This window comes from Podarcis bocagei (assembly GCF_964188305.1).
Source record: "Podarcis bocagei genome assembly, chromosome: 2".
NCBI classification, from domain to species: Eukaryota; Metazoa; Chordata; class Lepidosauria; order Squamata; family Lacertidae; genus Podarcis; species Podarcis bocagei.
Window position 1 is genome coordinate 58,687,200 of NC_138126.1, and position 26,231 is coordinate 58,713,430.

The 26,231-nt window shown below is 42.8% G+C and overlaps 1 protein-coding gene across 2 annotated transcripts in view; it reads left to right on the forward strand.

Moving 5' to 3' along the window:
- Positions 1–21: 21 nt before the first annotated feature.
- LOC308577826 (uncharacterized protein) overlaps positions 22–26,231 on the forward strand; it is a gene marked incomplete at its 5' end in the record, with an annotated part of 115,196 nt that continues 88,986 nt past the window's right edge. For both annotated transcript variants that reach the window (XM_081178215.1, XM_081178216.1), the window contains one exon: positions 22–185. In XM_081178215.1, coding sequence (XP_081034341.1) covers positions 22–185 — 164 coding nt within the window. The remainder of the gene's footprint in view (positions 186–26,231) is intronic.

The window sequence follows — 26,231 nt, forward strand, 5'->3', positions numbered from 1 at the left end:
ACCCACTTGCCAGGCGGGCGCATGCGCGGATGCTTTCGGTGCCAGCCTTCCCGCGCGGCCTCGGCCAGCCTCTCCTCAGGTACCTGCTGGCGAGGAGAGGAGCGGGAGGGAGGGCGCGCGAGGGCGCCTTCCCCGAAGAAGCGCTTCTGCCTCGGAGGCACCGACGACGACGACGCCACCGTGAGGTAAGCCGGCGGCCGGGTGAACCGTTACAAATCTATGCCCTCCCTTTACAGACATCATATGCACAAGACTTCGTCTCCTTATACTGTACGAGCGAGCCAATGGAACACAGATTTGGAGGGGCGGGGGACGGGGGAGGGAAGAGAAATTAATTCAGGACGTTTGTTTGTCGTGGCAAATCCTTAGATTGCAAAAGTTGGCGGGGCTTTCCTTAAATGTCACTCTGCGTGACAGCAATGCATCTTTTAAACCCTTGTGGGGAAATGCTGCGCAGCACAATTACCTGGCCCTAAGATGAATAAAAGGGAAAGGGTCACTTCGACAGGGCGGGAAGAGGTAACACTACTTGCCTGAGGTGCTGTGGCAGCACAGGTGTCACTGGCATTGCCAGCGAAAACACCCTCTGTGTGTGATAGAGCGAAACTAACTCACCAACCAATGTCTAGAGAGAAACTGGGCACTCACAGTGGACTGCCACTGAACAGAGTGCCAGCGCAGCGCTTAGTGTGTGGCATAAGAGCATAGCTGCTGGCATAGCAATGAACAGAGTATGGTTTGGAATAGCAGCATCTGGAATATATGGACAGAACAACAGCAGGCGCAACAAGAAGAGCTCATAACACAGTGTGTGGAATGGGGCTTGGATGAAATGACAAGGTCAGATGTGAAAGAACGGCTAATCTAGAATAAAATTGTGGGAACTGATGAAGAATGCATGAGTAGTATTAAGTGTAATGAAAGCATCTGGAGTGGAACTTCAGTGTGGTTGAGGGAATATGAGGAGCAATGATGGTTTGTAGAGTGACTCATAGGATTTTCAGTGGTGCTGCCAGGGTAAAGCTTATCTAGAATACCATTATATTGGAGTTCTGAAATGGAATCAGAACAAAATGGCAGGGTATATACAGTGGACTAACATTTGAATGGTAATTTCCAGTGTGATATGATTGTTGAATGTCAGCGTTTGTAGAGTGGTGATGGCTATGAAATAATGGACATCTTTTTTGGAAGAATGACATCTGAGCTATAACAACATAATGAAATGTCAGGATCCAGAAGAGGGTGACAATAGAGTGGTAGGCTGTAGATTGGAAGAGGAGGGATATGACTGGATGTAGAATAAGGCAAATGATGACAGGATCTACAGTGGATTAATAAATTACAGTGTAGAAACAGTGTCATCAAGGGTGAAATTTTATGGCACCAAGTGGGATAACAGTGGAATAATATTAGCATCTGTAACTGAAATTACAGGCATTCTGTAGTATCCTACCACACAAGAAGAATTGGGGTTCAGTATTCCTTAATCTGGGTTTTTAGATTATGGATTGTGTTTTTCTAATAATTTTTTTTTTAAAAAAAGTAGTAGCAACATGCTGATATATAATGACATGCTCTCATCTCCAGCTTTCTGATTCCAAAAACTTGCCAAATTGCTCTGCTGGAATATCTGCCCTGCCCTGCCATCCAATCTACACACAGTTATTATGATTGTACATAAAGCTTGACTTTATGAGGAAAATCTGCAGTTCTGTAAATCAATAGTCATAGTCATAAATAAAATAAAATATACAGTATTTAAACATCAAATAAACGGGGTCAGGAAGCCTTAATTCCTTGTCACCAAAATGTCTTTGTTCCTGTTACTGCTTCCTACCTTGCCAATACAGCTCTCTCATATAATGCACATTATTTTTCAAGCTCCATACATTGTGCACCATCTAACTAGAAATAAAACAAAAACAGGTGCAGTGGGAGAGGGAACACCTAGAATTTCCCATTGACACTCACAATATATTTTATAAATGCCTGGCACTGAACTGGCCCAGGCCCAGTCAGTAGTCTGGACCTTTAATAGAATAGAACAGCAATAGTAGACCCTGTTATTCAGAGTACTCTAAATGTTGAAGGATGACATCCATGAAGCCTGAGCCTATGAATGCTTTCTTTATCAAAAGTAAGGCCTACTGAGTTCAGTGGAATTTACTCCCTTATAACTGTTCTTCGGATTGCAGCCTTAATCTTTTGGAAGCTGTGTCAAGCTCTAACAGTGATTTCTGAATGCAATGCCACCAGCACCAGAGTTATTTTCTCTGCAGATGTGTATGTTTCAGAAACATATGGAGTGGCCTAGCAAAGGAGCTAGAGGACCTTTAACTGTGGTCATCAGTCAGACAAGATAAGGCTTGTTGTTTGCATTAATAACTGCACAAATGTTATTAAGGTGGCCAAGTCTGCTGATGATACTAAATTGTTTAGGCTCATTAAAACAAAAAGAGATTGTGAAGAGCTCCAAAAGGACATCTCAAAACTGAGTGAATGGGCAGTAGATAGAATGGCAAATGCAATTCATTGTTAACAAGTGTAAACAATTCATGTCAGGGCAAAAAAAATCTGTTTCACATATACACACATGGGATCTCAAATGATGGTGATTGACCAGGTATGAGACCTTGGGATCATAATGGATAGCTTGATGAAGATGTTGATCTAGTGTGTGGCCGCTGTGGAAAAAAAGTAAATTCCATGCTAAGGATCATTAGGAAAGGGACTGAAATAAAACTGTCGATATCATAATGCCATTATACACATCTATGGTGTGAACACATTTGTAATACTGTGTACAGTTCTGGTAATCTCACATCAAAAACAATATTGTAGAGTTGGAAAAGGTTCAGAAAAGAGGAACCAAAATGAACAAGGAGATGGAGCAACTCCCCTGTGAGGAAAAGTTGCAGCATTTGGGACTTTGTAGAAAGAGGTGACAAGATAGAAGTTTATCTCATTCTGTGTGCCATGGAGAAGATGGATAGAGAAAAGTTTATCTCCTTCTCATAACACTAGAACTTGTTGAAATGCTGAATGTTGAAAGATTCAGGGCGGTAAAAGAAAGTACTTCTTCACACAGCATAGAGTTAAACTATGGAACTCACTCCCACAGTAGGTAATGGTGGCCACCAAATTGAATGACTTTAAAAGAAGAATAGACAAATTACCGTATTTTGCGCCCCATAAGACGCTCCGGCCCATAAGACGCACCTAGTTTTTTTGGGGGGGAAATAAAGAAAAAAATTTTTATTTCCCCCCCAGGTGCGGGGCTGGAAGAACCAGGTCGGGGAACAGTGGGAAGGCACGCTCTGCCTCCCCGCTGTCCCCCGAGCTTGTGGGGCTGGCGATGGGGAGAAGTGCACCAGTCCCGCGATGGCAGGCAGCTCTGTGCCGCCATCCCGAGCGGGGCGGGACTTAGCGCCCCGCTCGGGATGGCGGCGTAGACCTGCCTGCGGTCCCGCGACGGCAGGCAGATCTCTGCCGCCATCCCGAGCGGGGCGGGACTTAGCGCACCGCTCGGGATGGCGGCGTAGACCTGCCTGCAGTCCCGCGACGGCAGGCAGATCTCTGCCGCCATCCCGAGCGGGGCGGGACTTAGCGCACCGCTCGGGATGGCGGCGTAGACCTGCCTGCGGTCCCGCGACGGCAGGCAGATCTCTGCCGCCATCCCGAGCGGGGCGGGACTTAGCGCCCCGCTCGGGATGGCGGCGTAGACCTGCCTGCAGTCCCGCGACGGCAGGCAGATCTGTGCCGCCATCCCGAGCGGGGCGGGACTTAGCGCACCGCTCGGGATGGCGGCGTAGACCTGCCTGCAGTCCCGCGACGGCAGGCAGCTCTGTGCCGCCATCCCGAGCGGGGCGGGACTTAGCGCCCCGCTCGGGATGGCGGCGCAGAGCTGCGCTGGTCCCAGGAGCGCAGGCAGCTCTGCAGGGCCACCGGGAGCGGGGCGGAGCTTCTCCCCCGGCTCCCGGTGGCCGGGCAGAGCTGCGCTGGTCCCAGGAGCGCAGGCAGCTCTGCAGGGCCACCGGGAGCGGGGCGGAGCTTCTCCCCCGGCTCCCGGTGGCCGGGCAGAGCTGCGCTGGTCCCAGGAGCGCAGGCAGCTCTGCAGGGCCACTGGGAGCAGGGCGGAGCTTCTCCCCCGGCTCCCGGTGGCCGGGCAGAGCTGCGCTGGTCCCAGGAGCGCAGGCAGCTGTGCACGGCCACCGGGAGCGGGGCGGAGCTTCTCCCCCGGCTCCCGGTGGCCGGGCAGAGCTGCGCTGGTCCCAGGAGCACAGGCAGCTCTGCAGGGCCACCGGGAGCGGGGCGGAGCTTCTCCCCAGGCTCCCGGTGGCCGGGCAGAGCTGCGCTGGTCCCGGGATTGCAGGCAGCTCTGCGCAACCCTCGGAGCCGGTCTCCCGAGGGTTGCACAGAGCTTCCTGAAGCCTGGAGAGCGAGAGGGGTCGGTACGCACCGACCCCCCTCGCTGTCCAGGCTTCAGCGAAAGCCTGCATTCGCCCCATAAGACGCAGGCACATTTCCCCTTCATTTTTGGAGGGGAAAAAGTGCGTCTTATGGGGCGAAAAATACGGTAATTGATGTTAAATCTATCACTGGCTGCTAGCCTTGATGACTATGCTCTGCCTCCACAGTTAGAGGTGATATGCTTCTGAGCTAGTTGCTAGAAACAGCAGGAGGTGAGAGTGCTGCTGTGCTCAGCTCTTGCTTGTGGGTTTCCCACAGGTATCCGGTTGACCACTGTGAGAACAGGATGCTGGATTCGTTGGGGCAGGTCCCTGATCCAGCAAGGCTCTTCTTACGTTAACTTTTTTGTGTGTTATCTATAATTTTTTAGAGCTTTCACATTATTACACTTGTTATGTGGTGTGGTGCCAGTGTGGTGTAGTGGTTAAGAGCGATAGATTCATAATCTGGGGAACCAGGTTCGTGTCTCCACTCCTCCACATGCAGCTGCTGGGTGACCTTGGGCTAGTCACACTTCTCTGAAGTCTCTCAGCCCCACTCACCGCACAGTGTGTTTGTTGTGGGGGAGAAAGGGAAAGGAGATTGTTAGCCGCTTTGAGACTCCTTCGGGTAGTGATAAAGCGGGATATCAAATCCAAACTCTTCTTCTTCTTCTAGCCTGCTCCTAAGCTCTAGTAAATGCAGTTCTTAAATTATGAGAGAAAGGGTATGGGACCCTTTAATGAAATCCAAAAGGCCAGACCCCACTCCACCCCTGGCACCCCAGTGGTATTTCAGCCACTGATTAGAGTCAAACTTTTGATGAATAATTGGTTTGGGTCTGATCCAAAGATCTTCTATCACTGATCAATTGTTGAGAGGGGATGTGTGGATCCATTCTTCTGTCCCCGATTATCAACACTTCCAGAGCTGAAAGTGCTGATAGTCAGTTCAGAGCAGCTCTCAAAGTTTGGCATAAAATCACCATCACCATTATCATCTAGTTGCTTTCATCATGGGTCAGATTTGCTGAGAATTTTTACTAGGTCAGCAGCAATATTTTTGGCCTCCGAGTGTGCCATCTTTTAACAGCAACAAAAAAATAAAATCTTGCGTACCGAAGGAGAATTATAAAGGATGCCAATATCAGAAAAATTGATGGAGATGGAAAAACATAGCATGGGGAAAGCATTGTTCCTGAGAATGGCTCTCATCCCACACAAGGGCAGGTGTGAAGATGGGCTTCCCATCTGTCCCTGACACAACATAAAGAGGAATATGAAGTGGTTCTCAAAGTTCAGGTAATGTTTATGTAGTTATTGAAATAATATTAAACTGCATAATCCAGATGTTGTGTAAAAGACCACACAGTGGCCTGCTCAGAGGTTAAGTGTGGGCAGCAGGTAAGACAGTAAGACAAAGCTCCCTGCTGGTTCTTCATGTGCAGACCAATACAGTCAACCCACAGCCATTCCACTGCTGTTGGAAACAAGAAAAGCAGAAAAACATGATTTCAGCCAATGCCTGCTGGTTTCAGACTAGCAACCAGCAGGGTTGTTTGTTTGTTTTGCACTGTAGCTTCTGAGCTAACTCATTGTGAATAAAAAAGATGCATGCAAAGTTTATTTAAGCAATGGGAATTTCAGCAGCAGAGTCCATATAGCTTTATTATAAGTATAATTATGTAAATGTGTTTAGGATCGACTAAGGCACATAACTGTTTTTACTCACTCCAGAATTTACCACTCTCACACCTTTGGGTGCAATCCAGGGTCTGAAGAAAGTTGGGCAAAGAAATAGGAGTCTGTCCTAAGTATAGAAATAACTAATTGTGGCTAGACACCATTATTCCCTGTGCCTTTTTCCTGCTGCTGCTGTTCTCCTAGGTGACTTCAGCATCAACTGAATCACACTGGATGCTTGATAGATCAAAGTGACCTCCAACAAGGACTTGACATCTTCCTTCTTTATCCCTGCCAGGGTTGCTATTTGCAACCATGGTGTTAAATCTACATTTGTCAAGATACTCCAACTTGTTGAATAGAACTCCAATAACACCCAGAATAGTTATTGATCCTTGAGCTTACTCAAGAATACAAGGTTATTCATACAAAGAGCGCTACTCACAAACAATGTTTTTGTCAATCTTGCTTACGATTTTCTTCCATTTGCAACTAATACCAAATATGAAATAAGCACGTTTGAATTCTATTACAAAACTTCTATTAAATGGTGTTATTTCTCAACCATGCCTGTACTTTCTGAAATATAAAAGCTTTTTTGCAGTATTACATAGGATACAGAGGGCAGAAATAGAATCATCTGGAGGCTGTTTTGCCCATCCCACCCATTAGGCACTCATTTGAGAGCTATTTTGTCCAGAGGCTGATGTGGGGAGGACAGAAGTGGAATCACCTGGAAAATACATTATTTCAAACATGTAAAATGCAAATAAGAATTGCAACGAGACTTTTTGCTACATTAAGCAATATGAACCAGATGTGGAAAAATTTCAATCCCCTAACTTTGGTATTCTGATACCAGTCGTTAACACCAATCATGAAAATGCTTAACCATGCACTTATTGATTTAACTGGGCTTGTGCATAAAAAGATGGGGTGTGTGTTATAATGTTGGCTTTTAAATTCTCCTTATTACAGAAAAGACCAATTATGCATCCTCTAATAAGTGTTTTATTTTAATGCTAATTCTAGTTTCACCTTTGACCCCTTTATATCAGATAACATATTGATAGATATAGATTAGATACTTTGTTATTTAGATTTAATTAAGTTGCATTTAATACTGTACCACAACAGTATATTCTCTAATTTATTGTATAAGGATTATACTCATTATATATCTACTTTTACTAAATTCTGTAACATTCCCCCCCCCCCATTTTGAATACTGTAAAATTTGCTCAGTAGTTATTTTAGAAACCCAATTTAGATACATATACTATATCCCCCCCAGCATATATGTTCTGCATTTATATAATGAACAGAATGAAGGGTACAGAGCTCAATGAGGTTGCTGTGGAAACCTATTCTGAATCTTTGTGCTGTGCTATGTCCTATACCATTTAGATTTGAAATGCAGTCCAGTTTAGTAGATCTGCTGAAAAGTGCAAGATCCCATATTTGTGCAGAATTGACTTTAATTAATATGGTTCTACTGTAATCAACCAAAGTTCCTAAGACTCTGAATTTTTAAAAAATATTTTGTTGCTATTGCCAAGTTTGAGCAAAGTAGTACTTATTTCTTTATTAAAGAAAGATTTGGATATTAATAACTTTCCGCCATTCTGTAAAGATACTTCATGCTCTGGCAAGCCTCTGGTATTTTGCTCATTCCTTCATTTCAGCTAACAAGGTTCAGAATTGACAAAAGAATATTTGTTTTGGTTTTCTCACCACCCACTATTTGTTCTCATCAGCTGTTTTGCCCAAGCCTTCATGGAGTTCAGTCTTACCATCAGCCTGATGAAGACACTCCATGTAGCACCATTGGTGCCCACATGCTTGAGGTGATAGGCAATTTTTTTTACCTGAACTCCTCCATAACCAGCAGCCTCTCCACAACTCTGAGATTGACAAGAAGATTGGCAAGGGAGCTATGGCTTGCCTCTCTGAAAGGGTATGGGAGAATGTTATGCTAATGACCAATACCAAGATGAAGGTCAGGCTTGCGGGTGAGATGTGAAGAAGTTACACCTGGCAGGAGCAACACCTCAATGCCTTCCACATGCTCAGCATCAGGAAGATTTTGGGCATCATGTGGCAGGACAACGTCTCAAAGATGTGTTCTCCCAAGCCCACATCCCCAGCATGTTCACACTTTCTTGGTGATGCCTAAGCTTCCTTGGTCATGTCCACATAATGGAAGATGGCAGGATCCCAAAGATATACTCTATGAGGAGCTGGCTTCAGGCACCAGGCCCATTGGTGGACTGACTCTGCATTACAAAGATGCCTGCAAACATGACATGAAGCTTGGCAACATTAACCTCACTGTGTGGGAATCTCTTGCAGATGACCGCAGTGCCTGGAGACAGTCAGTCAAGTTGTGTATCCACAGCAGTGACCAGAGGAGGAATGACTGCTGGGAGGATCGCAGAGAGAAGAAACACCATGGTCCACCTGCGTCAGCACAACCAGACACCTTCATCTGCCCCAGTTGCAACAAAGCATGACTCTCCCATATTGGTGTCTACAGCCACAGTAGGCCCTGTAACTCTCCAACAGTTTTACCCAAAGGCACACTCTTCCTGAGACAGACATATGCCAGTCAACTCTTTGTTCTTCTGAAAGGCTGCACTTCCTTAATATTTATTTAATTTAAAACTAGATTTTTGGGATTGATTTCAGATTTCTGAGAATGCAAACAAACTTGAATTCCAGAATGTCCTTTGCTTATAGTTCCAACACTACCTTCTACCACTTAAAATAGTGTGTATTGTAAAGATGCCACCACCAATACAATTTCCGTGTCTCAGAGGGCTGGGTCACATCAGTATCGGTGCCACTGAATTTATTCCACATTGATTTAGTAGTGTGCCACACATGTGAATCATAGCAGGGAATACAGAAAATAAATTTTATTTTCAGCACAAAATTAAGCAATCTCTAGGCACTAGTAGCTGTGTAATATAGGATTTTGCTATTTAGAGACATGGTGTTGAAGTGTACTGTAAAGATGCAGCAGGTGTATTGAATTTTGCAGTGGATGCAAAGGTCACATAAAAATATGTTCTCATTTTTGTGCTGTCACTTGTGCCTCTCTCTTTCACATGTTAGTCACAGCAGTCTTGCTCCTAAATTAAATATTCCATGTTAGTTATTTTTAGATAAATTCTTCATCATCCTGGCTAGTACCCTGAATGTAGAAGCACAAACCATTCTCTAAGACCCTAGACTACCCAAATAAAACTGTTAGCTGCATAAATAATTTGTGTACCAATTTCACCAGCGCTCTCAGAAATTATAGAAAAGAAAAGCAGCATAGAGCTCTTTTCAATCATTATTTTCAGGGTAAAAAGATAAGCCACAAGGAGCTGTCCCTGGTGCTGGTGTGCACTGAGTTACTAGTGACTTCACCGAATATGTAACAAACCAATGCTGCGTATGTTAATTCTGTTACTTTGATGGAAATGGAACAAACAAACAAACAAATAAGGGCGACACATAATCTAATTGGGCAGAACCTTTAGGAAATTCTTATGTATTCCTGGGATCAGATATAGGCCTTCTGTCTTGCTACAAACAAAATATTAATAAGACATTTTAAATGAGCAAAAACATATTTTCCTGCAATAGTAAAAAACCCATGTTATTGTTATTGTTATTTGAAAAAGACATGTCTTTATATTATGTGAAAGGTGGCTGATTTTTTTAAAAGAAGCTTACCATTATCTTGATACAATAATTGGCTCCTTCAAAATTGATTGATTGGCTTGATTGATCCAATGGCCACCATTGGATCCAACCTTCCTTTTTGAATCCTGCACATAGTGACTAATAGGAATTAAAATATGTTTAAAGCATCCAAGGCCAAGATAAAGCCCATTCTGATTTCATGGAATATAATTAATGGCATCCAATTAACCCATCATACTTAGTCATGACTAACTTAAGTATTGATTTCTACTTACATTGGGCCAGATGTGGAGGTTAAATGATTATGTCCATTTTAAAAATTTGATAGTATTGTATTTAGTGGATGATGAAGAAAATGAGGTGGGGTTGTTGTTGTTTTTACATATTTTGTAAAATTCAAAATTAAGGGTTGTCCTGTTCCTGCAAGGAAGTTTGCTTGCACAACAGAACTTCCACTGCCTCTCTCCTCTTTCCCCATGCATCCCTTGAGCTCCCTCCCTAAACATGCTTCAGAAGGTTGGCGAAACCCCCAGAACAGATTTGGGGTGTGTCTGGGGGAGGAAGGGAAGTTCCATTTCATCAGAGCAAATTCTTGTGTGAAAAACAAAACCCAAAACTTTCACTGCTGCAGTAGTTTGTATCTGAGTGAAATCTTTATTATCAAAGATATCTACAATTTGATTCAGTTGCACCTATAATAAATAACTACTCTATCAACAGAAGGAGATAGTATGTCACAACAGTGCAGCCTCAGCAGTAATTAGGCATCAAAACATTTAAATGACCCCTGAACTAAAAACTGGAAATTTTGTATAGACCTATAATCAACTAATCTGTAGTCTTGAAATAAGAAAGTTCTGTAAGAATTAAAAACATTTCTGCTGTGGAACAGCAAGAATTCCCAAATATTCTGAATAACTTGATGATGCTATTGAGGGAAAACAACCTGGATTGAAAATGACTACTACAGAATAATAATTCTGCACTTTGAAGTTGAAACAGATGTTGTGAATGAATGTAACAATACATTCTGCAGGGCCATTTTACACCTAGATCCCACTATCCAAATGCAGTATGTTCTCAGCAAATCATAAGTTAGGTGAGCATTTTCATTACAAGTCAACAATTTCCATTGATTCCTACAGGGAAATTTCTAATGCGTTCCTGACCACAGTTTTGACCCCAAAATGATGAAAAAACCCAGGAAACCCTCAAACCTTGCAAAAGGCAAGCAAAGAAGGAAAGAATGCTCTCTTATTTGTCCAGTCTCTTCCCCCTTCCCCCTCCTCCTGCCATGGTTTCTGGCGAAACGGTTGCCACAGACCAGCAAAATGCAAAAAGGTAAGGCTTGTTACAGTGCTACACACAGGTCCAGATGTTTGGATATTTCAATCTGCAGAGTGTATGGATTGCTTGTGTTTAGATAGGCGAATTGTCTTATAATGAGCGTTTGGATAGTGGGACCCACGTATATGAATTTGTCTTAGGGATGGCCCACTGAAGGACATTTTCAGTAGAGGTAATGCTGGGTGAGAGTTCCTTTGGGATAGGCAAATAAAGCAAATTGCACTGGGATAATTGGGAGGGTTGTGGAATAGATAGGAAAGAAGAAATGGGCACTAGAGCTTCTGGAGAGATCTAGAAACTAGTGATGAAAGAGAGACACTGTCTAGATTGTGAATATTGGCTACAGTGCTGTAGGGTAATACTTCAGTCTTTCACTGGTCATTCAGTCCAGGTTCTCTGTCACAGGCTCTAGGAGTGTTTCAGGTTTTGCTGTACTAATAAATCAATAAGAGTTTGGAGAATGAAAATGTAGAGGTTGTTACCCTAATTATGGTGGAATATATTTTAGTAATCCATCAATATAGTGGTGTGTAGAGATGCCATAACACAAAACTTGAAGTGGATTTTGGAGTTCTGCTCAGGTGCAAATACCTGAGGGATCTAAAGTGAATCCAATGGTGTTTTGATAACACTGGAGGAACTTCACTAGTCTACGAGAAGCATACAGTCTCTTCCCTCCATTTGTTGGAGAGTCAGCTTTTGAAGATAACCTCTTACAGAGATAGTTTTCCCTGGTGCAAATGCAGGGTGCTGAGTCTTTCCCCCCACCCTGACACTTTTCCCCCCCAGTCAGCCTCTGAGACTGGAAGTAATTTCTGGAAGGGGGGAAAATGGCCGGGAGGAACATCGGAAGGGTTCAGATCAGCACCTTCTGCTTCCCCATACTGCCTCTCAACACATGCTCCCATTCACTGTATGTATAAGAATCTTGTACAGTCTGTGGTCTGTTGTAGAGATTGTACCATATGACTACCTCGCCTCTCAGAACAGTTCCAGAAAGTATTTGAACATACCCATCACCCAGAACTTGCACACAGCCTTTGCTGATACCTGTGCTGATGTCTACTTCCCCAGATGGCACATTTGGATAAGGGTCACCAGTGCGGCACTTGTGGACACACTTGTGTCCACAGAAGCCTGTCTTCTTACTCACAGGGTCCCCCCACTACCTTTACTGAAATTAGGCTTGAAAGAAGCATTCTATTGTAGTCAATAGAATGGGTTGTGTTTGGTTGTAGGATGTGTGTGGTGCCCACAACAGTTTATCGTGGTTGCAGAAGTGCCTATGGGCCCAAAAAGATTTCCAACCCTAGGTCTAGGATGTTGAAAGAAATTCAAATAAGGAAAGAATGCATTCAATTTTTTGCTTAGTAATTCAAGAGAGGAGAATTAGTTTGATAATTTTTGTGTACCTTTGTTTTACCTGTAATGTTAAAACTTGGCAGAAAGCTACAACACTGGAAGCTGACTTACAGAAGGTCAGACTATTTGGCCATCTAGCCTAGTACTGTGTACTCTAACTAGTAGTAGCTAGTTTATAGATTGGGTGAGGGTGGGGAACCATAGGTATGAAATAATTTAATTTAAGAACTTATTAATGTGTCATATCATGTAATTATATCATGCCCTTCTGCCAGTGAGTGCAAGGTAGTATACATAGTTCCACACATGAAAATTTGACCTTATAACAAGCTGTGAGGTAGGTTAGACTGAAAGATAGTGACAGGCCCAAAGTAACCCAGAGTGCTTTTTGGCCAAATGTGGATTTTGGAAAAAGGAATAACTGGAAGGCACCAAACACAAATGAAGAAAGGAGCAGACCTCCAGTTACACCCAAGTGAGTTTGACTGAGCCCAGATCATTTCAAATAGAACTCTCCTTTGAAGGCCTTCTTAGACCCAGTTGCACAAGAAACAGATGACAAGACTAGATTTAAATCTAAATTCAAAGCTATATACACCATGTAGCCCCAGACTAATGGTAATTTACAAAGCAATTGGTGATATTTTAAGTGGAATGTAACAAATTTCCACTGAGCTGTGCAAGCTTCCCATGTGAGCCTAAGTAGTTCTTTGGATTCTGGCCAAAATTTCTAGTAATAATTCCCTGCACATTTATTAAAAACCTTTAAGTACAAATTAATTCCAGTATCCAGCACTTCTTGGGACACAAGAACAATGTTTAAGTCTTATGCAGAGTAGCTCTCTCAATATGCTTTCCTTGATTATTCACAACTGTCATTGATAGCTCTTTTAGCTATCGATTATTCCCAGTATGTGAAATGGAAGTCACACCTATCTAGCAGGATGGAATCCGAAACCAATATTCTGTCTCAGAGTGCAAGGTAACTTGAACTGAGCCATGGTGGTTGAAGTGGACAGTTCTATGTTTCTGAAACTGGTGGTAGAGCCAGGTTCAGGGAAACTCCTGTTGGCTTGGGCTGGTGGTACTACTTTGCCTACACTGCCTGCCTGTGTGCCTTCTTGCTTTCTTCTTGCTTGACCAGTGTGATATACAGTATATAAACATGGGTGTGTGTGTGTGTGTAAATTTAAACAGTTGTAACAAAAGTGACAAATGTTTTGCATACTCTCTGCTCCAAATGAAAATGACCCTTAAATGCATATGCAGAAGTCCAGCTGCTTTCAACTGTGAATTATTTTTGCATAACTGTACATTAGATTGCAGTCTAGAAATACTATATAAATTGTTGATTACAACAAAAGGAACAAGAACAAAACTGAAAAAAACAGTGAAGAATTTAGAGAAACATGACATACCAGCACATATTTATTGCTTAGAAAGATTTTCTTGTTAATGTATGGGTTTTATTTCTGTCTAAAGTTGGTTTTCCCTGGAGCAAGGTCAATATGTCAATTTGCTGTGAGATTGCTTGACCTTATTAGCCTGAGTTCACTCATAACAGCTGTTCCTTGTTACCTTCTAGAGAATGCCATCTACAATTACAGCATTAAAGGAAAATGTAAGGATTGAAACTCATGCAGGGGCTGATTGGGAGCAGTTGCAAAGAGTATTTTAGTTAATAGGTCATCTTTTACTATCCTTAGCCATATTTCAACCTGTCAAACTCTTAATTTCCTTCAGGATAATCTGGTTGTCCTTAGGGAATAGTTGAGCATATGTGCCACTTGTCATATTTACAGGTAATAGTGGCTGTGCACTTTTTCTGCAGTGAAGAAACAGGGTGTAGTTAATGGTTCCTTTGAAGATGGAGTAAATGGCCTTTGCAAAACTGAGACAGATAAACAATGCCATTATTTGATTAAATCTGATCATTACTTATGGACTTAAATGACTTCTTTATATGGGAAGTTACCCTAAGGTAGCAGTTCCTTAATTTCTTTAGGTATAAAGGCCATTATAGCTAGTGGCTAGAGAATTCAACCTGAGGAACCTGAGTTCAAGTTCTGCCTCTGCTGTTGAAATTGGTGAAGACGAGCTGATAGCTCAGTGATAGAACATTTGCCTTGCCTGCAGAAGGTCCCAGCCTTGGAGACATCTCCAAGTAGGGCTAAGAGAGACCCCCTGTCTGAAACCCTGATGATCAGTGTAGACACTTTTGAGCTAGATAGGCCAATGGTCTGACTTGGTATAAGGCAGCTTCTTATGTTCCAGTGTATAGTTTTGGGTCTATCACTATCACACTGCCTCATTAGTTCGCCATCTATAAAATGGGAATAAAAGTCACCTACCTCAGAGAGAAATGTATTCGATTTTTTCGTGGGAGAATAAAGTGAATTACAGGATAAAGCTAGCTGGAAGTAAGAACTAGGGCTCTTTATTCATTAGGCAAAGTGTCACCAAATGACATACATGGCAAAAATTGAAGCTGATGGCATTTTAAGCCCACAGTGGCCTTCTGAGTACTAGAGTTCTGGCTTGACAGCTAAAATAGAGAAATGGTTGGTTTCTTTTCTGGATGAAATGTCATCTATTCCCTTCCATTCACACAGCACTATGAGTTGTATTCATGGAAGGGCACTCCATATGAGCTCTTTCCCTTAACCCTCAGGTGGGTACATGGGTGTCAGGTTAAATGTAATCCACTTTGCCATCACCGTGAAGGGATGTGTCCTAGAGGCCTGGAAAGGAGTGGAACCCCTGAATATGTCTATGTGAGACCTGGAAAGGGCTTGCATTAGTGATAGTCATATTAATGGTAGCATCTAGCCACATTGCATACACCACAATATGTGTACAGTGGGGGGAAGTGGAAAGGGAAGTAAAGAATTGTACGCAAAGTTTGAAGCTGAATGAACAGAGATTTTAAAATGATTTTTGGGTGAGTGTAGATATATAAAATATGTATAATTAAGAGGTTGACAGCATTAGAGTGACATACTTTACTACTACATTGCGGCTTTCATTTATGTTTGAGAAGGCATACACTGGATTGGTCTCTTAGAGATTTGTGTTCCATTTCTAAGGGAAACTTTCTGTGGCACAACACTCCAGTCAAATATGGGGTGGGGAATTACTTAGTTAAACTCTTTCACTGTTGCTCACTTGCCAATATGTGTGTAGAGTGAGTGTGTGTGTGTGTGTGTGTGTGTGTGTGTGTTTCACCACTTTTTTGGCTCATAGGTCCCCAAAGCACTAAGTGACAGATTATTGCATTTAGTGATGTTAAATTCTTGAGAATAATCTTTTGGAGAATATTCTCGAGAATATTCTCGATTAATGAGAATATTACAGAATTTTCATTTAAAACAGGAGAATATTCATTTTAATGCATTGAAAATGATATAATTAGTTAATATACGTGTTTATTCATGGGTAAGCTTGTTCAGATTGCAACCAAAAACTATACAGATACTTTTATTCAATGGGACAATGCAGTGAATTCACATTCTTTGATTTTTTGAACCAAACTTGAAATTGAAAATTCAACATGAATGATTCACGTTAATCAGTAAGCCTGCCACTAACCGTACCATCAAATTTGAATTCTAATTATGTTGTGTATGCATGAAATGTAGCTTTTAAAGTAAAAGGAATATAAAAAAAACCCTCAGGTCTGCTACATGAGTACGTTCTTTAATAAGCGTATCTACATGGTACAGTATTTTCAGTGCAACACTAATAAAATCAATATAAAGTTTAAAATAAATGCTATTATTTCCAGAAAATAAAACACAAATAATCAGTAATGGCAAGTTACATAACATCATAAATGCAAATTACTATCTGCTTAGACAAGTAAGGCAACATACAACATATTTATCATTATAACTGATAAATTGTCACATGAAATAAATTTATTTTAAAAATAGGCTTTAAGGCCACTTCACATGCAGTTGGTTACACATAATTGTATAAAATGTTAAAGCTACTTTCTGTAAAAAAATCACACTGTATGACCAAGGGTATAGAATTGCTAAGAATAAGGTCACACCAAAATAGAAAAAAGACTATTAAATATACTTGAAATACATACGAATTCAAATGTTCATCAAATTAAAAGAATAGCATTTTTAAAACTTAAAAAAAAGTTTTCTGTAGCTCACATTTCAGAACCGCCCACAAACATGGTGAATGACACAACGCCCAGTAATGTAACTGGATCAAAAAAATCATTATTCATTACTTACACTGGTTGACTTATTATTTGCTAGATTTTTTAAAATGTGGGTTGTAAAACTTGTTCTTACATTGGAATTTACAGTTTATGGAGAATATTCTCCAGAGAATTTTCTAGCAGAGAATATTCTCACCTCACTTCACCTCACTAATTGCATTAAAGATATATGATAAAATACAGTAAGCCTGCAATTTACACAGGGGTTACATTCTGAGGATCATGCTTAAAGCAAAAATTGTGTATAGTCAATACACACTGGGTGCAATGGCAGGAGGGTTTGCCAAAGTCTTTTTACCCAAGATACTGACCCCCTTTCCGCCCCCATTTTATTTTTATTTTATTTTATTGCCAAACCTGTGAAGCTGAATGTGCATGTTAAATGTATGTAATTTTGGGCTTACTGTACAATCAAGCAATCTTCAAACAAAAAGAAAACAAGCTACTCAATAGTGGCATACCTATACAGTGAACTGTCAAAAATTTGATGGTCATTGACAAAATTAGCCCTACTTCTAAACCCAATCACTATATTTCACCTGAACCTACAACTCTGTAGTCTCTAGTCTCCTCTCTCATTGCATTAGGGAAACCAGCATACTCACTCATGATTCAAGCCCACATCTGACTTGTCCTAACCCATCCTTGTCCTAGCGGCTAGCCCAAAGGAGCCATCACATAAAGACTGCTACTCCTAGAAGTTTCTGTGTTACAGGGCAGGGCTCAATGTTCCTGAGACCTCTAATAATTCTCAGAAACTCTCATATGCCTCTGGCCACAGCAAGCCTTTGCCCTGATCCATTTTATTTTATTGCACATGTTTAACTTGAAAGCCAAAATAAATAAAAAAATCAAGAATGTGAATGTGAAATTATTTATCTGCATTAGGGTGTGGCATAATACTATTTGACACAACACAAAACAGATAGGTAAAATACTGATTTGTAATTAGATCAAAATCAGGTTAGAGATAAAAATATCATGCTAATTGGCTTGCTGAATGGCGCATAGCAGGAGAGCCCTATAGGATACCTAGAGCACTGTCTTCCTGTGGATTCGCTGCTTGACAGTGAGCAAGTCATTTATATGAAATATACCACTTGGGATTCTGATACAAAATAGGGAGTAGAGATATAGAAAGCAATCAAGAATAGAAAGCAATCTGATCTTTGCAGCAAATGTCAATATAAGAATTACTCTCCTTTTTGATTTTTTTAAAAGAAGAATCCTCCACAAATAATAAACAATACTTTTTAAACTAAGAAACAATTGAACAATGCAAACACATGTTTTCAGTTATATATAGACTGAAATCAAAAGACTAATAATTAAGTGCTCACTTGCCTCTAGCTACTTATTATTCATATATATATATATATATATATATATATATATATATATATATGTAGGTTTTGGTGTCTTCGGGTGTCTTCCCGTGTAAGATTTGGGGTGTCTAGGCGACGTTTCGACGAGGTCTCACTCGTCATCTTCAGGCTGGTGCTTTCGGCTTCTTGTTACTAGAACAGAGGGCTCTGTTCTAGTAACAAGAAGCCGAAAGCACCAGCCTGAAGATGACGAGTGAGACCTCGTCGAAACGTCGCCTAGACACCCCAAATCTTACACGGGAAGACACCCGAAGACACCAAAACCTACATTCCTGTACCCGTGAAAATCTACGAAAACATATATATATATATATATATATATATAATTTCAAGTAACAAAATACCTATGCAAGGAAAACAGAGCTTAGTGGTTGTATAGAAAAGAAAGAAAAATAGCGACTGATAGTTGTAGTTGTAGACATTCCAAGATAGGCATTCAGTTGAAAGTGCCTCTTCATAAGGTGCGATGAATTGGTGGAGGGTGAAAGCCGTGTTCCAATTGTCTTAACAATGTCAATAAAAGGATACCATGTTGTAGATGTGAGTTTACCACTGCAAATCAATATTCCTTTTGTGAAATGGTTAATTTGTCCATAAGCACAATGTCCCATACTTGTGAACTCTAGGTTTCAAAAAGATTTGCATTTAAAATTTCCTATTTTTTTGGCAAATGCTAATCTAGTTGCAGTTAATAAATGAGGATGAGATCTTTATTGGTTATGTTCTATCTGAAGAGTAAAATAAGATAGTAGGGCTAATTTTGGGTCTGGTTGTGGTGAATGTTCCATCATTTGATTAAGTGTTTGAAAACTTTTTCTGAAAAGGGTATAATTTGGGGGCAAAACTACCGTATTTTTCGCACCATAGGACGCACTTTTCCCGTCTTAAAAACTAAGGGGAAAAGTCTGTGCGTCCTATAGAGCGAATGCAGGGAGGAGGCAGGCAGGAAAAGCCCTCAAGAGCCCCACACAAGCTTCGCGCGGCTCTTGCGGGCTTTTCCCCAAGAGGGAGAAGGGACTGACGCCGCCAGTCAGTCCCTTCTCCCTCCTCTAGAAAAGCCTTGCACAACCTCTCCAGCCGGGGGGAGGCTTCGCAAGGCTAAAGAGGAAGCCAGGGCAGCGAGCGCGATGCATCCCGTTCGCTGCCCTGGCTTCCTCTTTAGACTTGCGCGCCTCTCCAGCGGGGGTGGTGGGGGTGGGAGGCTTCGCAAGGCTAAAGAGGAGCCAGGGCAGCGAGCGCGATCCATCCCGTTCGCTGCCTGGCTTCCCCTTTAGACTTGCGCGCCTCTCCGGGGGTGGGGGTGGGGAGGAAGCCAGGCAGCGAACGGGATGGATCGCGCTCGCTGCCTGGCTTCCCCTTTAGACTTGCGCGCCTCTCCGGGGGTGGGGGGGGTGGGAGGCTTCGCATGTCTAAAGGGGAAGCCAGGGCAGCGAGCGCGATCCATCCCGTTCGCTGCCTGGCTTCCCCTTTAGACTTGCGCGCCTCTCCGGGGGTGGGGGGTGGGTGGGAGGAAGCCAGGCAGCGAACGGGATGGATCGCGCTCGCTGCCTGGCTTCCCCTTTAGACTTGCGCGCCTCTCCGGGGGTGGGGGGGGGGTGGGAGGCTTCGCATGTCTAAAGGGGAAGCCAGGGCAGCGAGCGCGATCCATCCCGTTCGCTGCCTGGCTTCCCCTTTAGACTTGCGCGCCTCTCCGGGGGTGGGGGGTGGGTGGGAGGAAGCCAGGCAGCGAACGGGATGGATCGCGCTCGCTGCCTGGCTTCCCCTTTAGACTTGCGCGCCTCTCCGGGGGTGGGGGGGGGTGGGAGGCTTCGCATGTCTAAAGGGGAAGCCAGGGCAGCGAGCGCGATCCATCCCGTTCGCTGCCTGGCTTCCCCTTTAGACTTGCGCGCCTCTCCGGGGGTGGGGGGGTGGGTGGGAGGAAGCCAGGCAGCGAACGGGATGGATCGCGCTCGCTGCCTGGCTTCCCCTTTAGACTTGCGCGCCTCTCCGGGGGTGGGGGGGGGTGGGAGGCTTCGCATGTCTAAAGGGGAAGCCAGGGCAGCGAGCGCGATCCATCCCGTTCGCTGCCTGGCTTCCCCTTTGGACTTGCGCGCCTCTCCGGGGGTGGGGGGTGGTGGGAGGAAGCCAGGGCAGCGAGCGCGATCCATCCCGTTCACTGCCCTGGCTTCCTCTTTAGCCTTGCGTGCCTCTCCAGCCGCAAGAGATCTACCAGAGGTAGATCTTAACCCTTGCCTCACCTGGGAGCTTCTCTGGGCAGGAATTCCCTCAGCTTAAGTGAGGTGGGGGAAGTGTGGCAAGTAGGGGGGTACCTACCTAGACACTGAAGCCACATGTCTCTCAGATGAAAATTGGGAGTGGGCATTGTGTGAAGTGCTCTGATGGTGTTTCCTGCTTGGCAGGGGGTTGGACTCGATGGCCCTTGTGGTCTATTCCAATTCTATGATTCTATGATTCTAAGTGGCTGTGGATCTCCTGCTGCAGAACTGTAGGACTGTATAGAGTTGGGAGGGCCACCTGAGGGTCATCTAGCCCAGCCCCCTCACAATGTAGGAATCACAGCTAAAGAACGCCAGGCAGATGGTCCCCCAACCGCTGCTTAAAAGCCTCCAGTGGTGGAGACCCCAAACACCTTCCGAGGTCATAGAATTGCAAGGTTGGAAGGGAACCCCAGGAGTCATCTAGTCCAGCCCCGGTGGACAGCGGGCGCAATCCATCCCGTTGCACAAGACTAAAGATGCTGTGCAAGGCTAAAGAGGAAGCCAGGGCAGTGGGTGCCTGCCCTGGACTGCCTTGTCTTCTTCTTTAGCCGCGCTGGAGAGGTTTAGCTCCTGGCTGGAGAGGTTGCGCGGCTATGGATCCCGTGCGCTGTCTTGGCTTCTTTGCTCTTTGGGGCTGGTGGGGGAACCCGGGCTTCCCCCGCAGCCCCAAGAAGCTCTGGGAGAAGCAGACAGGCTGCACACAGCCTGTCCGTTGCTCTTTGTGGCTGGGGGGAGGGATAATATTTTTTTCCTTGATTTCCCCCTCTAAAAACTAGGTGCGTCCTGTGGTCCGGTGCGTCCAATAGAGCGAAAAATACGGTAGCAAATGTGTACCAGAGAGCCTGGTAAACTGCATTCCCACCAGCAAAGGTTGGATGTGTTATGATTAATTCTATGTAGTCTGGCTGGGCACATGTACCAGCAAAATGCTATCTTTAAAGTATTCAGCACAAAATAAAGATTCTCTGAATTCCGAAAGGGGTTAACTTCAACATTCAAACTCCCACCTCAGGCAGAGAAGAAGCTATCTGTGTGTTGTTTTTGCTGTTGTTGGGGTTTTTTGCAGGTGTATTTTTCGCCTTATTTTTCTTCCTTTTTCTTTTGTTTGCTGCCAGTTTCCTTCTTTGATTTCTGTCTCTTCCTCTCTCCCCTGCCTACTTATTTCAGATGTTTGTCTTCATTTGGTTTGCATCCCAGTTGATTTAATAATTTTTTAGCATTCAATTTTGTGGAGGCAGTTTTAGTTACGGTAATTCTTCATAAATTATTAGGATTTTGAATGGGTAACCCCATTGGAAACTTATGCCTGCTTCACAGACTGCTGTTGTGTAATTTTAAGTTCACATCTGCGTTGCAGCTTTATGCAGAGATCCTGGTAGATTGTATTTTCCATTATTATTTTTTCCAGTGTTCTGAACTTTTGAAATAAGTCATGTTTAATTATGAAGGAGCTAAAACTCACAGTTTATTTGCTTTGGTCAGAGTGCATCCTGTTGATACGGCCTTCTTGTATAATGGCATCAGGAAGTATTTCCTTTATCCAAGACACAAAAGCTTCAGATAGGTTGGTGTCTCCAAATCTCTCTGCAGCCTCTCAAGAGCATAGATTTTGGCAGAAGTCCCAATCTTGCACATCCTTGATCTGCAATCTGATGTCAGATTGAGTTTTGTAACAATTAGTCTTATGAGCAGTGGTTTGCATTTCTATATACCAGGTTCAAGGCACACACACACAAAAGTATCGGGAAGAAGTTCCTACAAAATAAATCATTTCTGTAGACCTTAGCCTTGTGCTAAGTTAAGATAGAAAAGATTATAGAAAAGCAAGGGCACTAGAATTTTCTTCACATCTAGAGATGGATGCGCATGGCTGAGTATTTGAATGTTTTGACATCTAACCTCAGCTGCATTAAAATGTCAAAACTGCTTTCTTTTTCATATGTTAAAACTATTTAAAATCACATTGTTTTGCTGCTTTTGAATTTTAAATAGTGGTTGTGAACACATTGCAGGCAGATATTTCAGGCATCATCGTAAGTACTGCATTAGCAGCTTTGACTTGCTGTGTCAGTTCTCTCCTAATGATGTGTATGTGGTGTGGTGATTAAAGAGTTGGAATAGGACCTGGGAGACCAGGGTTCAAATCCCCACTCAGCCACAAAGCTCTCTGTGTGATGGTGGACCAGGGTGATGTTGCACCTAGGGGTAAAAGAGCCTTATTAACTGTATTTCAATCTGCCGCAGTTGGGGCAGGTTGTTTTTTTTAAAGAATGAACCATAGTAAATAACAACTGTCCAACAGCAGTTTTGCAGTGCTAGGAGTCTGAATGCTTTGAAATATTGGGCAATCACCCAAGCATTATTAATGTGCATCCTTGATTCATCCTCAATGGGCTTGTGCACGAGCAGCACTTGATGGATTGCACCTATAATATACTGAACTCATGGAATACTGTAGTTGTATGGAACTGTTAAAATGGAAATGATATTTAACCAACTTGGTGAGGGTAAAAGAAGGAAGACAGCAATTCGATACATCTGTCAGCTCTTAGTCTCTTTTCATTAGAAACTGAGAAAATATAGTATTTGACACTAATTAATTTATGTTTATATTTGTAAGACTTATATACTTGTAAACTGTTGATAAAATTTTTTTGCTAGGAAAATGAAATAAATTATAATAGAAATATTAACTATGGAAAATATGTGCCAGATGAAGGAATAATTTTTCAGTTTAAAAATACCCTATAGATAAATGCAGGGATGGGAAACCTGTAGCCTTCTGGGTCTTGTTGAATTACAAACTCCCATCATCCTTTACTCGCCCATTGATCTTAATTGGACCTGTGTATAGACACACACAGAATTGCTGTTTCGGAGGAGACAGAAGGTTATCAAATCTGCCAGTTGCAGAGAAAGCGGATAAAAAGAAATTATTATTTAGGGTTCAAAAAGTAATTCACACAACACATAACTACTATATGGGATTCAGTTCAACAGACAAACAGAACAAGTTTTGATATTGCATGCCATAGGAAAAAGTGCTTGTGTTAAACATGTATATTGTTAAAGGTAAAGGTACCCCTGCCCGTACGGGCCAGTCTTGACAGACTCTAGGGTTGTGCGCTCATCTCACTCTAGAGGCCGGGAGCCAGCGCTGTCCGCAGACACTTCTGGGTCACGTGGCCAGCGTGACAAGCTGCTCTGGCGAGCCAGAGCAGCACACGGAAACGCTGTTTACCTTCCCGCTAGTAAGCGGTCCCTATTTATCTACTTGCACCCGGGGGTGCTTTCAAACTGCTAGGTTGGCAGGCGCTGGGACCGAGCAACAGGAGCGCACCCCGCTGCGGGGATTCGAACCACCGACCATGCGATCGGCAAGTCCTCGGTGCTGAGGTTTTACCCACAGCGCCACCCGCGTCCCGTATGTATATTGTTGCCTGTACCCTAATACCCAGCAGCAGGACATTCCAGGGTGCCAGCAGCCTATTTCAGTTCACACTAAAACAAAACCTAGCTCTGTGGCCTATTGAGCTCCTTCGTACAGGAAACCTTCTGATGGAGACTTAAAATGTTTTGTAATATTTGAATTTATTTACAAGTACACCTGTAGGACACATGTGGAAACCAGCAGGATAACACTTCTACAACCAGCAGATCCACAGACCCTAATCAGATGACCAGAAAGTGATATCTGCACTCCCAAAGGTGCCTTCCAGAGCTCAAAATGCACCCACCCACCCATCCACTCACTCTCTGTCTCATACTGCAGTTCCTTTTTGTGTCTCTGCTAAAAACCTTCCCATTGTTCAATTTAAACAAAGATCTATCTTGCATCATCACTAGCTGGGAGAGGGGGAAGTATGAGTCACTTTCTCCAAAAGTATCTCACATTCCAGGGGAATCTCCATTTATCTTCTAGCCTATCTCCCCATTAAAAAATATGGCTGAAACAATTTGGCCACAGACTACTGGATTAAGGAATACCTTGCCAAACAGTTTGCCTGACCAAAGGTATGGTCAGGCCAACATTCATAACAGCATGGCAGACCTAGAAATGCTGCAGACAAGATGATAAGGTTTCAGAACACCTTTTTTTTTTTTTAAACAAGAAAAGGAAAGGTTTTGGAAACTTTTAGTTTAAAAAAGTCTGAAGTTGCACACTTTATTTATTTACTTGGGACATAGCATAGAATTGTAGAGTTGGAAGGAATCCTAAGGATCATCTAGACCTAACCCCTGGGTGGGCTTGAACCAAGGTTAACAGCCAAACACAGCGACCCATTATGCTGCCTGAAGTGATTTCTAGCCCACTTTTCCTTAAAAATAATTCCAGAGTGGATTCATGGTATCTTTGACATTCCTTCACATGCAGAATATTATGGCATTAAAAAACTGGACACACAATAAAAACATATAGGTTGCAGTATGTCAGTGCAACCTGGTAGTAATAAAGCAGACTTCTACTACTAGATATGATTATGCAGCAGGACCCTGTGTTATAGCCTCCTTCCTTTCTCTTCCCTTAATAGCTCTGGACAGAAGCCTCACTATAGTAGACACAACTAAACCTTGACAAATTACTCCTTGAACTGCCAGCTACTCTGGATTCATCTTCACAGGCTGCAAGTGCACAGAGATTACTGAGCTGCTGCAGTACAAAAATGTGTTCCATTGGCCTTTTAGTGATCTAATTTAATCTGTCTGAAGCTTCAATAGAAATGAGGATAATCTTTGCAAATAGCCCAGAGACCCCAGAATACCCTACAGTGTTTGAAAACAAACCGTCTGTCATCTTCCCCTTGAAACTATAACTTCAGTGTTCCAGATTAGCACTCCTTTTAGAGCCTCACATAGCAATGTTCTTTGTGCAGCACAGGTTTATTTCAGTTGCTGACACCTTGTAAAAATGACTAAATGCACAGCAGAAGGACAATGGTTCATTTTGTTTCCTCTTCCCTGTGAAAGCCAGAGGAATATTTTCTATCCCTCCTGTACATTGTCCCTATATACCATAGAGATGTCATGCAGTCCACTCAAGGGCTTCTCAAATTGCATGTTCCTGTGTCAGAACAATGCTTGGTTTAGGTTCAAAAGCAGAAGCAGGAGGATTATTTCCTCCTCATAGCTGATAAAGCAGGGACAGAATATTTCAGTTGCTGTTAGAGTTTGGAATAGTGCAATCAGTTACTAGCTCTGATCACAGCAAATTAAATCCAATGTTTATTTATTTATACTTGAGTAATTTATTAGTTGCTGTTCAGTAGGGTTCTCAAAGCAGCATATAAAATGAAATAATAAGACAATTAAATAGAACACAATAAAATCGAAGTTAACAAGCAGAATAAAATGCATGCATAAAACAACAAATAGATTAAAAACAACAACTAAAAGGCTGGGCAAATAAATAGGTTTTCAAGAAAATGAAAACAAAAATAGTACCAGACAAGCACCCTGGGAAGTGAATTCCAGAGCTCACAACTGTGAAGACTTGTCTTCTGCCATTATCTACCTTACTTCAGAAAGCTGAGGGATCAGAGCAGGGCTGCAAAAACTTATGCCAATATCTGAGCAGTTTCAATGTGGTAAAAGGTGGCTCTTCAGATTCACTGGTCCCAAGCTATTTAGGGTTTTATAAACCAGTTCTGCATTTTGAATTGTGCTTAGGAATGGACCAGAAGCCAGTGTAGCTGGCAATGTATTCTCCATAGATTATTTACCTTTTAATTAGTGTGCTGCTATATTTTGCAATAGCTGTCATTTCTGAACAGTCCTCTACAAGAATCAAATGTGCTGCCGTTCAGATCTCCAG